The sequence below is a fragment of the Amphiprion ocellaris genome, chromosome 2, assembly GCF_022539595.1.
Source record: "Amphiprion ocellaris isolate individual 3 ecotype Okinawa chromosome 2, ASM2253959v1, whole genome shotgun sequence".
Classification (NCBI taxonomy): domain Eukaryota; kingdom Metazoa; phylum Chordata; class Actinopteri; family Pomacentridae; genus Amphiprion; species Amphiprion ocellaris.
The window spans coordinates 11,994,745-12,009,636 of record NC_072767.1 but is presented as its reverse complement, the minus strand read 5'-3'; the positions used below and the strand labels follow the sequence as shown (position 1 = coordinate 12,009,636).

At 39.4% G+C, this 14,892-nt stretch overlaps 1 protein-coding gene across 1 annotated transcript; it reads right to left on the bottom strand.

Moving 5' to 3' along the window:
* Positions 1 to 3,278: 3,278 nt before the first annotated feature.
* On the bottom strand, positions 3,279 to 14,810 carry LOC111581053 (proproteinase E-like). The gene is made up of 8 exons (XM_023289046.3): positions 14,561 to 14,810; positions 9,781 to 9,869; positions 7,525 to 7,622; positions 7,322 to 7,447; positions 6,940 to 7,076; positions 5,298 to 5,440; positions 4,355 to 4,507; positions 3,279 to 3,350 (listed from the first exon to the last, which is right to left on the bottom strand). The coding sequence occupies exons 1-8, from the start codon at positions 14,598 to 14,600 to the stop codon at positions 3,333 to 3,335; spliced, it is 804 nt and encodes a 267-aa protein (XP_023144814.1). The 5' UTR covers positions 14,601 to 14,810; the 3' UTR covers positions 3,279 to 3,332.
* Between the last annotated feature and the right edge of the window lie 82 nt (positions 14,811 to 14,892).

Below are 14,892 nucleotides of genomic sequence, written 5' to 3'. Positions count from 1 at the left end.
TGTGTGGAGTACAGCTAAACATTGTGACTGGGTGTTTTCCTGCCTGGTTTTCCTCTCCTGTAAAGGTGCTGATTCTGCGTTTCTGTGCGGCCATGGAAGTGATGCTGTGGTTTCCCTCCACCTTGTGCAGCGGAGCCCCCTGAGCCTAGCAGTGGAGGCTGGGTGGAGGCTGGGGGAGGGGAGGATTGTGGGGCTTTGCTTTTGAAGAATGAGCCCTATTGCTCTTTCTCCCTGGAGCAACTGGAATGGAATAATTACATGGCATGTGCAAAACCTGTTGTGAAAGGATACAGAGCACAAATGATAAAGAGAGAAATGAAGCAAAAATCAGAAAGAAAGAAACATGGCTGTCAGTTCGTGTGGGTAACTCCGGGCCTCGGCACAGCAGTTATCACATTATTTAAAGTTGAGGATTTAATGCATCGTTCAGTAATGAGCAGCCAGCCAATAGCCTATGATCTGAAACTCACTTATTCACTCGCTGGGCTGAACTCCAGGCAGCAAAAGGCTGGAGGAGTCCGTCCAGATGGAAACAAAGCCAGCTCCTGTTTATTTTTTTGCACTTCATTCTTTTGCAGTCATGTGTACACATGTACCTATAAATATGTGTGAATTAGTGTGTGTATGTGTGTGTATGTGTGTACCCCATGTTGTCCTAAATACCAGGTTTTCATACCTGTATAGGAAAGAATCAGTTCTAACAGGTTCATTCACTTGACTGATTGGCTATTTAGACTCATTTTGATGAATTAATGTTGTTATTTTCTGTGCATTCACACATTAGCATTCAAAACTATTTCTATGGTGACTCCTCTGTTTTCAACAAAGGCAACCAGCTTCCTACAATGAATCTGTTAGCAAAAGCTAACAGCAACCCCTGGTGGTGACCTACTCACAATGCACGTTTGCACAGGACACATACTGTACTACTGCCAGTGGTGGAAGAAGCACTAAATTTTTATTTTGCTTTTTGTATATTTTACATTTTTACTGTAGTATTGAACATATATATCCCATTATGCACAGAATGAATGCAACTGAAGATAGACTTACTTGCCCGTGGGGTAATATCTGTTACTGTAAGGATGTGACCCTTAATTTCCAGACATGTGGTGCACAGCAATTCATGCAAAGTGTCAAAATTCATAATGTACAGAACTTTATATTATTTTAAAAAATCTACTTTGACGAGTTAATGTAGATAAAGCACATTCTTAAAATGAATGACTATATAAAATGTAGTGGCAGCAACAGAACCAATAAAAACATTCCATCTTTTGCACATGTGCTTTTACATGCAAGTATTTCTGTTCTAAAAAATTAATTGTGATCTTCAATAAGAGCAGTAGTGGAGGGTGGAACCTAATAAAATATTGCAATAAAAATAAATCCAATATTCCATAATTTATTTATTTATAATAAAATAAGCTATTATTTCTCACATGTTTATTTTTAATTATTAAGCCACTTCTTTCATCTTCTTGCAAATGTCTTCTTAATTCAAAGTCAAAGTCAAGTGTGTTTAGAAAGTACATGTAAAAATAACTAGACCTGAACCAAAGTGCTGTACAATTAATATAGCAGACCATTAAACACAGTAAAACATCACGACTGAGAGGTAAATCTGAGGGAAAAGGTAAGAAAGTAGCAAAAGAATAACACCTTAAGAAATAACGTCAGAATTTCAAGCTCTGCTTGAATTCAACTCCTAAAAGAAGAAGTTAGTCTTGAGCAGAGACCTGGAATTGTCTACAGTCTGAGCAGTTCTCACATGGAAAGGTAAACTGTTCCAGAGATTAGGAGCAACTACTGCATCGCCTCTATTTTTGTGGCTGGATCTCAGATAATCCAAGAACATGTGATCGGTCGACCTCAGTGCTCTAACCAGGGTGTGATGATGCAAAAGTTCTGCTAAACAAGATTGCACCAACCCTTTACAACCTTATAAACAAACATTAAAATATTGAGATCAAAAACTTTCTTTGTCCTGTTCAAAGATGAGCAGCTGTATTTTGTAGGTTAGGTCTGTGTGACTATATTATGCAGTAGTCGAGACAACTGCTCTGCACTCACATTTTGGGAATTACAGAAGTCTGTGTGGTAATTGTGAGGGAGCTGGAAAGCATCCCCTTCACTACAGTGAAAGTACACATGCATATTGACTGTTGGACAACAGACTGATACAATAAGTTTATTTATTATTTTTGCTTTATAGTGGGGAAAAAATCTGCGTTAACTGCTCTCTCTCTTTGAGATTCACTTCAAGGATTGTGTTTTCATGGAGTGCAGATGTGAGGATGCAGCCACAGGATGCCAGCAGTTGTCACTTACCTGATTAGGCTGAATTGAAAGATCAGAGAGGAGAGAGGGGAGGAGTTACATGGGGATTTTGTGCTGAGTTTGATCTTTGTTTAGTAGTTCTTGAGTTTATTATGTGTTTTCTTTGATTTCTATCAGATTGTAGTCACTTGCATTGTGTATTTTAAGCATAGATGAATTTAAATTATATGAATGTGTGTTGGGGCTGCCCAGTGGCGGGGTGGTTAGCACTGTCGCCTGGCAGCTAGAAGGTACTCCGGCTTCCTCCCACAGTCCAAAAATATGCCGAGGTTTATTGGAAAATCTAAATTGTGCTTAGGTGTCAGTGTGATTGTTTGTCTATATGTAGCCCTGTGATAGACTGGTGACCTGTCCAGGGTGTCCCCTGCCTTTGACCTAAGTCAGCTGGGATAGACTCCAGCCCCAACCCCGAGACCCTAATGAAGATTAAGCGGTGTATAGATGCATGGATGATGGATGGATGGATGGATGATGGATGAATGTGTGTTTTTAAATAGAAGTGTGGGCACGTCACTGTTGTTTCAAGGAGACTATATAAAGATCAGGTGAGCAATCAGTGTAGTGTGTGAGAAGGAGGAGGTCAGGCTGAGGCTCTCACTCTGCTCTGCTGCTGAATCTGCCACCATCCACTGCACCTTTGTGACTTTTTTGTCCTCTTGGTTTGTTTGGTGAGCTGTGTATTTTGTATGTGAAAACTAGTAAAAACTGGAGCTCTGGAACAAAATTCCTTGCTGGTCGGCTGCTCTTACCGTTTCATCATGCTTTGCCCTTTGATGCCGTTTGGTTCATCCAGTTTTTAGAGGTTTACCACCATTAAAACCCTACAGTAATAAAGACACAAATATATAATTTCATAAAATTTTGATTGGTAACGTCACATTTGTATTGTACAGATTAGGCCATTTTTTTGCACTACAAAAAAAGTCAGAGACACCTGAGATATTCTGAGATGTTTATTAAGTCCTTTATTGATGATCAAAAGCTCCAGGTCTTCAGTACTGCAGCATAGTCTGAAAAATACAAAAGATGGAAATACTGTTAAACCTGTGAATTCAGTCAACACAGTAAACAGACTCCCTCTGCTGGCCACATGAGAACACTGCTCTGTCCTTCTGACGGACTGCACTGTAAATGAAAAGGTTTTGGATTTGTTATGTGTGCAAGTTCTGCCGTTGCTCTGACAAATCTGTTTGCATTTTTGTGCCACATAGAGAGAATTGAGACTCACAGAGGTCAACCTCAACAAACCGTAGTCACTTAGAAAACACTATATAGACAAGAAATACTGTATGTCTCTTTCTTTTAGTGTAACTTCTGCACATAGGCTTGGTGTTTAGCACTGTTGCAGCTAGAAGATCCCAGGTTTGTGTCCTGGCCTGGGCCTGGGATCTTTCTGTGTGGAGTTTGCATGTTCTCCCTGTTCATACGTGGGTTTTCTCCAGGTTTTCTCCAGGTTCTCACAGTCCAAAAACATGCTGAGGTTAATTGTCTGTAGGTGTGAATGTGAGTGTGATTGTTTGTCTCTATGTGTAGCCCTGTGATAGACTGGTGACCTGTCCAGGGTGTCCCCTGCCTTCACCCTAAATCAGCTGAGATAGACTCCAGCCCTTCTGCAACCCATAACGAGGATAAAACGATGTACAGATGATGGATGGATGTTTTGAGCTGTCTTGCTCTTCACTAACTTGAGTCATGTCTGGAGGACTTCTGAAAACATTTTGACACATGACAAATTGCTTTAATTTTGAAGTTTGTAACAAGAAGTAAAAATGAAGGTTTCTTTAGTTTAATCTCCCTTCAGTGGCACTCCACAGAGCTCACCGCCACGATCAGCAAAATCCCATATGAGAGATTATGTTTCTGAACAATGGTGATCATCCCTTTAGAGAGAGATGTGAGGAATCTCTCACAGTCTGTTTCAGTCTAAACACCTTAAGATACTTTTCTTTACAGAAAACAGTCACCCATCTGCGGTTCATGTGTAGCTGTGACTTTTCTCTGAGTGGAAACTCACATCACTGATCCACTGGGTGAAGGAAGCCGTGCGCGTGAACACGGTGGGCTTCATGAGAGTGTTACATCCTGCGGACGACACGAAGCTGGTCACCCCATGATTGTACCATATGCCATCCGCACCCCTGCAGTTCAGAGGTCCACCTGAATCACCCTGAAGAGACAAAGGGGCAGAGGGCAAGTGAAGGCAACACACTGTAGATGTTACTGTCTGTGGTGGAGGAGTTATTGAGGTCAGGATATCGAATGCAGAACTCTGATGTGTTGAAAGTTCTGTCAATTCTATATAAGTTACTTTTATTTAAAGTTAGTGTTGCAGAGATTTAGTAAGACTTGACAGGAAACTTTTACAATGATTTTAAAAACATTTTTCTCTGATACATGCTGTCTTTTGTTTCCCCAAATCTCTACAACGGAGGTGACGAGTATAAAGTTAGCATGACCCATTGAAACACAACACATTAAGGGGATATATGCTTGGCTGACAAAAACTGGAATTCATCTTTAAATGAAAAGAACAAATATAAAGATTTTTTTTATCTACATAAAATATCAAAAGTAAAATGGCTTTTGTGACTGAGAAATGTAGTTTTCTTACTTTATTAATTCTAATGCATCGATATGAAAATGACATTTCATTGCAGTATCTGCTCAATGTGGAAATAGTTTGACTACTTTATATGAAGTTTACTGATTTAGTTCAGCGGTTGAGATGATTAATAGAAGAGGGAAAAAGAGAAAAGGTTCAGATTCACAAATGTGTCCTCAGTTTTCACACTATTTTCTGTTATCTTTTTGGCCTTCTCTGTCATGTGGAGAATAAAAGTATTAAGTAGCAGAAGAGTGCATCAAAACTGCACTTCAGTACTGTACCGGAGTAAATGTGAGTGCTGTTGCTTTTCTTCATGGATTATGATTACTGTTAATAAAGGAATGAGGCGTACATTACAGCCAGAGCGGATGTCACCACCAGCACAGATCATAGTGGTCCTCACGTAGCCGCCCCACCAGTCACTGGTGCTGCAGACACTGTGGGCGACCACAGGGAGCAGAGCCTGCTGGAGCTTAGAGGCGATGGGGCCTCCAGCTGCACAGGAACATGGAGGTCAAAGAGGGATATCAGAAGAATGCAATGAACTGTTCTTCTCTATTAATATTAGGACACTTTTTGATTATTTAAATGTACACTACCGTTCAAAAGTTTGGGGTCACTGAGAAATGTCCTTATATTTCAAAGAAAAGCTTTTTATTTCAATGAAGACAACATTAAATGAACCAGAAATACAGTCTAGACATTGTTAATGTGGTAAATGACTATTTTAGCAGGAAACAGCTGGTTTCTAATGGAATATCTACATTGGGGTACAGAGGAACATTTCCAGCAACCATCACTCCTGTGTTCTAATGCTACATTGTGTTAGCTAATGGTGTTGAAAGGCTAATTGATGATTAGAAAACTCTTGTGCGCCCCAAATTTTTGAGCGGTAGTGTAACTATATTACATACATTTTTAAAGTTAGATTGCTCTATTTAAATAATTATGTTTGTGTTTTAATTGCTATTTTTTTTATAATATAATATTAAGACCTTTGGTTAGAAGGTTGGATGTGGGCAAACGTTGGCTGCAGATCTTATCTGTGTGGTATTTTCTTTACAAATACCGAAGGTTTATACTGGTTATATCTCACTCTGTTCTGACAGTGAGTGGTTAGCTCCTTTGCTGTAGTGTAACAATCTCTCATCTTTTTGAGTTTTATATATTTGAGCAATAAGTTGGCAATTATGGCAGCTTTTAGTTTTTTTTTTTTTATATAATTCAATTAATTATGCAAGCCCTCGCAGTTAATCCCACACATTTCACAATCCTTTGGATGTATATTTAGAGGTGTGGGTGGAATATATTTACATTTGGACAGAAAACTGTTTACATGCTATTAGGCTGTCTTATGCTAAGCTATAGGCTAACCAACTGCTATTTGCTGCATGTTTACCTTGCAAACATGACATTCCAATCCACTCTCAACCCCAAAAAGAATAATTCACAAAATGCATACTACGCCTTAAACGTTTCACAGTGCATTATGATTAGTGACTTAATATTCAACACAAGATCTAAGAACTTAGAAAACATGCACTACTGTCCAAAAGTTTGGGGTCACCCAGGCAATTTCATGTTTTCCATGAAAACTCACACTTATATTCATGTGCTATCACAATTGCACAAGGGTTTTCTAATCACCAATTAGTGTAGATATGCCATTAAAAATCATCAGTTTCCAGCTAGAATAGTCATTTACCACATTAACAATGTCTAGACTGGATTTCTGATTCATTTAATGTTAACTTCACGGGAAAAAAATGCTTTTCTTTCAAAAATATGAACATTTCTAAGTGAGCCCAAACTTTTGAACGGTAGTGTATACAGTCTTGCACATCCAGCTATTTTACCATTATAGCATATGTTGAGGCTCATTCCTGCTGGGCTCCATTGTTTTAATCGTTCGTTGTACTTCAGTTCAGTTTTGATCAAAGTTATCATGTAGCTGATATTAAATCAGAGTCAGTGCGCTGTTACGTTGCACTTACTATAGAGTCTTCCCCAGCCAGTAACGTAGCAGGGGTAATTGTGAGAAAGGGTCTCCTCGCTTCGAGGCGTACAAGCGGGCTGCACTTTGTCATTCAGCGTGGCAGGTACGGTCAGTTTGAGCAAGGCGAGGTCATTACTGAGATTGGAGACAATCATTAGATACAAGACAGGGAAAGACTGCATGAAAACTTTTCCCAAAACACACAAATTATGTCTCAGAGAGAAAGGCAAACTAAAGTAACCTCAAAAAATTTAAAGAATGCATTTTAAGTTTGTTTGTTGCACATTGTGTCTACTTTTTGCTCTTTTGTAATGTACACATTTAAAAACAAGCTCCAAAAGTTTGTTTTAACGACTTATCATTCAAATTTTCAATCTTACCCACAAGACAAGCAGCTAGCATCCCAGCCAGGGTGAACAATGATCTTCTCCACAGCTCTGTACTGCTCATAGTTCTCTGCCACAGTAAGGTCATACTCTCCTAGCACCACACGGTAGGTACGAGATCTGACGCAGAAATACACTTCAGTTTACAAAGTCATTGTGCACAATGCCATCACACAAACAAGGAGACGGTGAGTCACCCAATGCAGTGTCCAGCAGTCAGGACCCAGTCAGGAGCGAGCAGAGTACCTCCACAAGTGTGTCGATATGTGGAACCACTGAGATACTGCAGCGAAATCTGTAAGAACACAGAATCGTATATCACATACTGTCGACAACTGCAACAACAACTGCTGATACCCAGAGTGCATGACAGTTCCTCCAGCTAGTACACAGTGATCTGACAATTAATCACATCTAGATACGTTTGAAAAAAAATGAGTGTTTTAAATTGAATTTTATTTACCAGCTTCTCAGATTTAAATAGTTGTTCATTTTACAGATTTATGTGATGGTAAACTTTCCATAGCAGTTCCTCAAACAAAACAAGACATTTTTTATGTGAACTTGGGTTGAAAATAATAATCTTGAAAAAAAAAAAATACAATTTTATGATAAATGAGCTTAATATAAACTACAAGGTTGGTTATGATGGTTTGCATATAAGGCAAGGCAAGTTTATTTGTATATAGCTCAGTCCATACACAAGGTAATTCGATCTGTTTTATAATGGCAAAGAAATACATTCCACACAACTTTACAATGAATTATAAAGATGATTTAAAGTTAGACATTAAAATCATAAATTAAAATCATAGAAATAAAACATACTTAAGCAATAAAAGTGCATTAAGAGTCACGAAAACAGACTGAGCATCTAAGAAAAAGCTGCAGTAAACAATAAGGCTTTCAGGCCTGATTTTAAATAGCCAACAGTTTGAGCAGACCTCAGGTGTTCAGGAAGTTTGTTCCACAGGTGAGGAGCATCATAGCTGAATGCTGCATCACTGGTTTTGGTTCTGGTTCTGGGAACACACAGTAAACCTGTCCTTGATGACCTGAGGGCTCTGGATGCTTCATATGGGGATAATAAGTCGAGGATGTATTTTGATCCAAGATCATTCAGTGCTTTGTAGACCAGGATTCAGATTTTAACTCTATCATTTGACTAACAGGAAGTCAGTGTAGGATTTGAGGACCGGTGTAATATGGTTAGGACTCTGGCAGTAGCGTTCTGGATCAGGTACAGCTGTTTGATAGATGTCTTGACCTATAAAGACGCCATTACAATAATCTAACCTACTGAAAATAAACGCGTGAACAAGTTTCTGTGTCTTCTCTAGACAGGAAAGCCTTGATTCTAGCAATGTTTTTCAGCAGTAATAGGCAGATTTAGTAACAGCTTTCAAGTGGTTGTTAAAATTCAGGTCTGAGTCAATAATGGCACCGAGGTTTCTGGCTTGATTTGTAACTGTTAGTGACATGGGGTCAAAGCACTGCTAGATGACCTTTTTTTTTTTTTTTTTTTTTTTTTAAAGTTATTTTTTTGGGCTTTTTGTCAGCTTTTTTTATTAGATAGGCGCAGTGAGAGAGAGACAGGAAACAGGGAAGAAGAGTCGGGGGAAGACATGCAGCAAAGGGCCGCGAGCGGGAAACGAACCCGGGCCAGCTGCACCGGGGACCAGCCCCTGCACATGGGCCGCCCGCCCAACCCGTTGAGCTATATGGGCGCCCTTGACCTTTCATTTTTGGGGCCAAATACAATCATGTCAATTTTGTCTGCATTGAGCTGGAGAAAACTTTGACACATCCGCTCATTGATTTGATGGATACACTTACTGAGAGCAAGCAAAGGACTGAAGTCATGTGATGACACTGAAATATAAAGTTGTCTGTCATCCGCATAAGTGTGGTAAGAGATGTTGTGATATTCTATTGTCTGAGCAAGGGGCAACATGTAGATTTTGAATAGAAGAGGCCCAAGAATGGACTCCTAAGGAACCCTGCATGTGATCTTTGTTTGCTCTGACTTACAAATACCGAGACAAAGTCGTCCCTATCTTGTAAGTAAGACCTGAACCAATTGAGTATAGTGCCAGTAAGTCCCACACACTTTTCCAGTCTGTCGAGCAGTATGATGTGATCAACTGTGTCAAATGCAGCACTGAGGTCCAACAATACCAGAATGGTGGTTTTAAGTGCATCAGGTAGTCATATATAAAGCTATAAAGGTTTCTGGAAATTTAGGTGAGAAAATGTTACAAAGATATGTTGTTTAATGTCAGACTCTTGCACTGACTGTCCCCTTTGTGATGTTATTTTATTGCACCTGTTAAGTGAGCAAAATGAAAAACAATATGTATATGATCTTATTTTACAGGTAATAAAGACATAAGATACATCATTACATGCAGCAGTTGGTAAATCCTTATGATGGTGTTGTATTGTCGTCTCACCTGCCAGGGCCAGCTGTAAGGTCGGGCATCTTCCCCGTTCACCACACGGCTCACCGAGGGTGCGTAGGTAGGTGTTCCACACCCATAAGCTGGAACACACAGAGAATTATAAAGGCTGGTACAGCTCCGTACAGGGTACAGTCTTACTCTTAACACTGGAGACATATCAATGAGGTAAACATGATCTCCAGTGTTGAGCTAAGCCCAGCAGTGGCACAGACACATTGTTTACAGTGGTGACCGTCATGAGACCATTTCTCACACTGGGGTGTCATATCTCTAAGGCCAAATAATATGTTTTTAGTCACTCACTCTTATTATTTGCTTATGCGGGCAACGCTGCTATGTAAAAAGTAGGAGAATTCATAAACAGTAAAATTAGCTTTTTTATGTGACACCAGTTGAGACATCACACTGTGTACATTGAGTCTTTAGACTTTCGTCCCTACAGTCTTAAAGAGTCAAACATATATACTTTCATTACTGTTGGTATATTTTTAGAGTGTGTGGGTGTGCATGTGTGTGTGTAAAATATATATATATATATATATATATATATATATATATATATATATATATATATATATATATATATATATATATATATATATATATATATATATATATATATATATATATATATATATATATATATATATATATGGGTCATTCTGGAGAGGGTTCCTCTGTTATGGAAGACTTCCTGCCTGGTTCCTGTCTCTAAGACCAGGAACCCCAGGGAGCCTAACCACTTCAGACCTGTGGCCCTCACTTCTCACCTGATGAAGACCATGGAGAGGATCGTCCTCAAGAACCTCCGTCCCCAGGTGAGCCAGTATCTGGATCCACTGCAGTTCGCCTATCAACCAAACATTGGAGTGGATGATGCAGTGGTCTACCTGCTGCACAGATCACTGACTCATCTGGAGAACCCCAGCAGCACTGTGAGGGTCATGTTCTTTGACTTCTCCAGTGCTTTCAACACCATCCAGCCTTCTCTGCTTAGGGTGAAGCTTGAAGGAGCGGGAGTAGACTGTCACCTGGCTGCTTGGACCATCGACTACCTCACCAACAGACCACAGTACGTGAGGCTTCAGGACTGTGTGTCTGATGTGGTAGTCAGCAGCATGGGGGCCCCACAGGGGACAGTGCTCTCCCCCTTTCTCTTCACCCTGTACACATCGGACTTCCACTACAACTCTGGGAGCTGTCACCTCCAGAAGTTCTCCGATGATACAGCCATTGTCGGGTGTGTATCTGAAGGGGACGAGCGGGAGTACAGGACGGTCATCTCTGACTTTGTGGACTGGTGTGAGCGAAACCATCTGCAGCTCAACGCCAGTAAGACGAAGGAGATGATCGTGGACTTCAGCAGGAGGAGGACACCCCAGACTGCACCGGTGAACATCCAGGGTTTGGACATTGACATGGTGGACACATACAAATACCTGGGTGTTCACCTCAACAATAAACTGGACTGGTCACACAATACAGAGGTTCTGTACAAGAAGGGCCAAAGTCGTCTCCACCTGCTGAGGAGACTGAGGTCCATTGGAGTGTGCAGGACTCTGCTTAGGACATTCTACGACTCTGTGGTAGCGTCTGCTATTTTCTATGCAGTGGTCTGCTGGGGAGCAGGGAGCACTGAAAGGGACAGAAAGAGACTAAACAGACTGGTCAGGAGGAGGTTCTGTCCTGGACTGTTCCCTGGACTCCATAGAGGAGGTGGGTGAGAGGAGGATGTTGGCAAAGCTCACATCCATCATGGACAATCCCTCTCACCCACTGCATGACACTGTGGGGTCTTTAAGCAGCTCCTTCAGCAGCAGACTGAGACATCCACCCTGCAAGAAAGAGCGCTATCGCAGGTCCTTCATCCCATCTGCTATAAGACTTTAAAACATCAGCATCACTGGCTGATGTTAACATAAACTGGACTATATCATTACCACCCCAAACCATAAAATTTGCACAGACATTCTTGCACTGCACATCTTTGCACTTTTAAACTTTATTTTTATTTTTATTTTTTCTGTTAAGCCACTTTATCCTCATCTCTCACCCTTGTATATATTGTAAATATTATTACTATTGTTCTATTATTATTTTATTCTTATCACTACGTCTACTGTTACATAAGCTGCCGTAACAATGTAAATTTCCCCTGGCGTGGGGAGAAATAAAGAACTTTATCTTATCTTATCTTATTCCAGAACTGGAGGACATTTGGGCTTCAACATCCTTGAAAAATAAACTTTCTGTTTTACAGTTTTCTGCTCCATATTGATCAATAATAGGTAATAAACTATCAAAGGCTTGAGTGACTCAGCTTACACATCAAAGGTAAGATTTTTATGACATGTTTTATTACCGGTAGTTGTTTGCTAACCCTACTTTAATCACAGTAACAGGGTTGCTCATCCATGCTAAAGCTTTTTATCTGGAGTAGAAGCTCGATATTTAGCTAGCTGTTACTGCTGACCAAGAGGATAAAGGTACTGATGGAAAATACTCAAAAGAATTTGTCTTATCTTGATAATATGAGGTGGAGTGAGACATTCAATCAAGGCTGACAATGTTATGAAAATTTGAAAAATAGAAGAGAGGACATAGCTTTGCTCTGCCCATTCTTTTGGAACAGTTTGATAATGTTAATTCCAGTGTTTCATGTGATTCACTGTTTTCTTCTTCTTCTACCAGCTAAAAAGTTTATGCTAACAGGGCTGTTGTGGGACACACGCTCCATGTATAATAATTATTATTTAAAATATTATGTTGATTAAAATTGTTTTCCCACAATTATAAGAGACATCAATGAAAAAAAAAATACCAAAAAAGGAGATTTAATTTTATTTCTACAGTTTTATTTGAGATTCAACTTGGTATTCAGTGGGGTGGCACAAGAGAATAATGGCATTTTAGGGGGAACTACAGACTTATTTGGTATTTTAAAAATATTTTCAAACATTCTTTTCTCCTAGTTTTTTTTTAGATTTGGTCTCAGAACAAGTACATTTACACAACTGCATGTTTTAGTATTTTGTACATGGATTATTTGATGGGTGGGACATAAAATATCCCCCAATTCAGGAATGACCCTTATATAATGAAAGACACACTCATAAAGGTGTTGCGAATATGACCAGGGAGAAAACAGTTCAGCTGATTCCTAATGCCATCCAGGTCCACACAGCTACAGAGAAGTTCTTCTGCACGTCCTTCTCAGCAAGGGTGAAAAGCTACGAAGGTGTTTTCTGAATGTCACAAAACACACTGATGGACAAGCCTCTGACCTGCCTCAAGGTGTGGCACCTGGTTAAACAACATGATGGATCTGATTTGGGTCTGAGCCATGAAGAGGTGGAGAAACTTTTTTACCCTACCTAGTTAATTGGTGGGACATTCATATATTTAGAGATAGATAGATAGATAGATAGATAGATAGATAGATAGATAGATAGATAGATAGATAGATAGATAGATAGATAGATAGATAGATAGATAGATAGATAGATAGATAGATAGATAGATAGATAGATAGATAGATAATGTGAAATCTTTAAATTGCTACAAAATCAGCGTAAGTCTGAACTACTTGGTTGCATGTGGTTAAATGGAAGGCGGCTGTGCAGTTTGAATGCGTTTGTTTGGGAACAACAGCCATAGAGGAATGTTTCTGTAAAAATCTTTTCCCCACCTCTTGTCTCTGTTCCTAGTGCCATTATACTGCTTACACATTATCCATTTAACATTCAGTACACAGAGTACCTTGGTGCCATTTTAAGTCTTTATTTTAGTGCACTATACTGTAGCATGTGCATAATTTAAAAAATAAAATGCTATTTGACTTCAGCACTGCCAGCGTTGGTATCAGATTTCTTTGGCAAGGACAAAATAATGCTCAGAAAAATGCTACCGAAGGGCTTTAATCTGCTATAACAGTACACTTGCAAGCATAATTTTCCTTGAACAGTCCAAACTAAGTGTCCCTAAGGAGAGCTGCTCTGACTGTGATGTTGAGGTGACTTTAGAGCAAAAGATTAGTCTAATTTCCTATGAGTTCCATGAAGTATCACAGTTGGTGATACTGATCATGTCTGCATCCCCTCCTGCTCTCCTCACGTGACCCGAAGCAAAAGTGAACTTCGTTATCTTTAAAACAAGTCTTGTGTGTATGAAAAGCTTGATACACATTTTGTGTTTTAAATTTAATTTTAAATAAAAATAATATTTGTCCCAATTAAACCATAATTACTTTTATTCTAGTAAATAACTAATTTCAGTTTTTGATTTTTAATAAATTGGTAAATATTTCTAATAATATAATACATATTGTTCCCACTTCTGTGAAACTGCGCTCCATTGCGATCCAAAAACTATGAACATGTTTGTGAGCTTCACTTTATTATCATGAAGAACCACACTGTAGGTTATTTTATATCCCCATACACCATCTGACTGCCACAAATTCACAAAACAGCTCTGAATGTAGAATAATCCAACACAACAAAACAGTTCCCAGAAGCTACTGTTACTGTTTTTCAGAAAACAATTTAGCTAACTACTTGTTTTTGAGCTACTTTTAAAGATAAAAGTTTTCAGCAGGAACCAGTGAGTGTCAGGTGAGGAGCCACAGAGAGAGAAGTCTGGAGGTACTGAGAGACTAACACATTGTCTGGTTTGGTATTTTCATTTAATTTGCTGACAATTTGAAAAATATAATGTAACTCAAATCCTGCTGTAGGCAAACATGGCTTTTCAAGTCGTGTGTATTACTCACCGTGAGCTGCAAACAGCAGGACCAGGGCCACTTTCATCATGATTTCCTCAGAATGGACTTTCTGAGTGAACTATCAGCCTTTTATACCCACAAACATACTCTCAATGATCAAGCGCATAAACACAGTCCAATCTGTGACCTGGGAATCTCTGTTCCTTGCTCCACCTGCTCCACCTGTCCTCACATAACCTTTCCAGAACCTGCACATAACCAGCACATTTGTCTAGACTAAGTATTAAATACTGTATTGCAGAAAATTTAGGGGGAATTTTTATATTATCACAAGCTACACATAGATAGGGCATGTAAAATAAGTATCCTGATCCACATCG

What these genes read in the sequence shown, in the direction of transcription:
- LOC111581053 (XM_023289046.3), bottom strand. Translation starts at nt 14,600, where the DNA reads ATGATGAAAGTGGCCCTGGTCCTGCTGTTTGCAGCTCACG. An exon ending in CCTGCTGTTTGCAGCTCACG is followed by an intron (nt 9,870 to 14,560) that starts GTGAGTAATACA and finishes TGTGTGTTCCAG; the next exon opens with CTTATGGGTGTGGAACACCT. An exon ending in TGGCTGGGGAAGACTCTATA is followed by an intron (nt 5,441 to 6,939) that starts GTAAGTGCAACG and finishes GTTCCTGTGCAG; the next exon opens with CTGGAGGCCCCATCGCCTCT.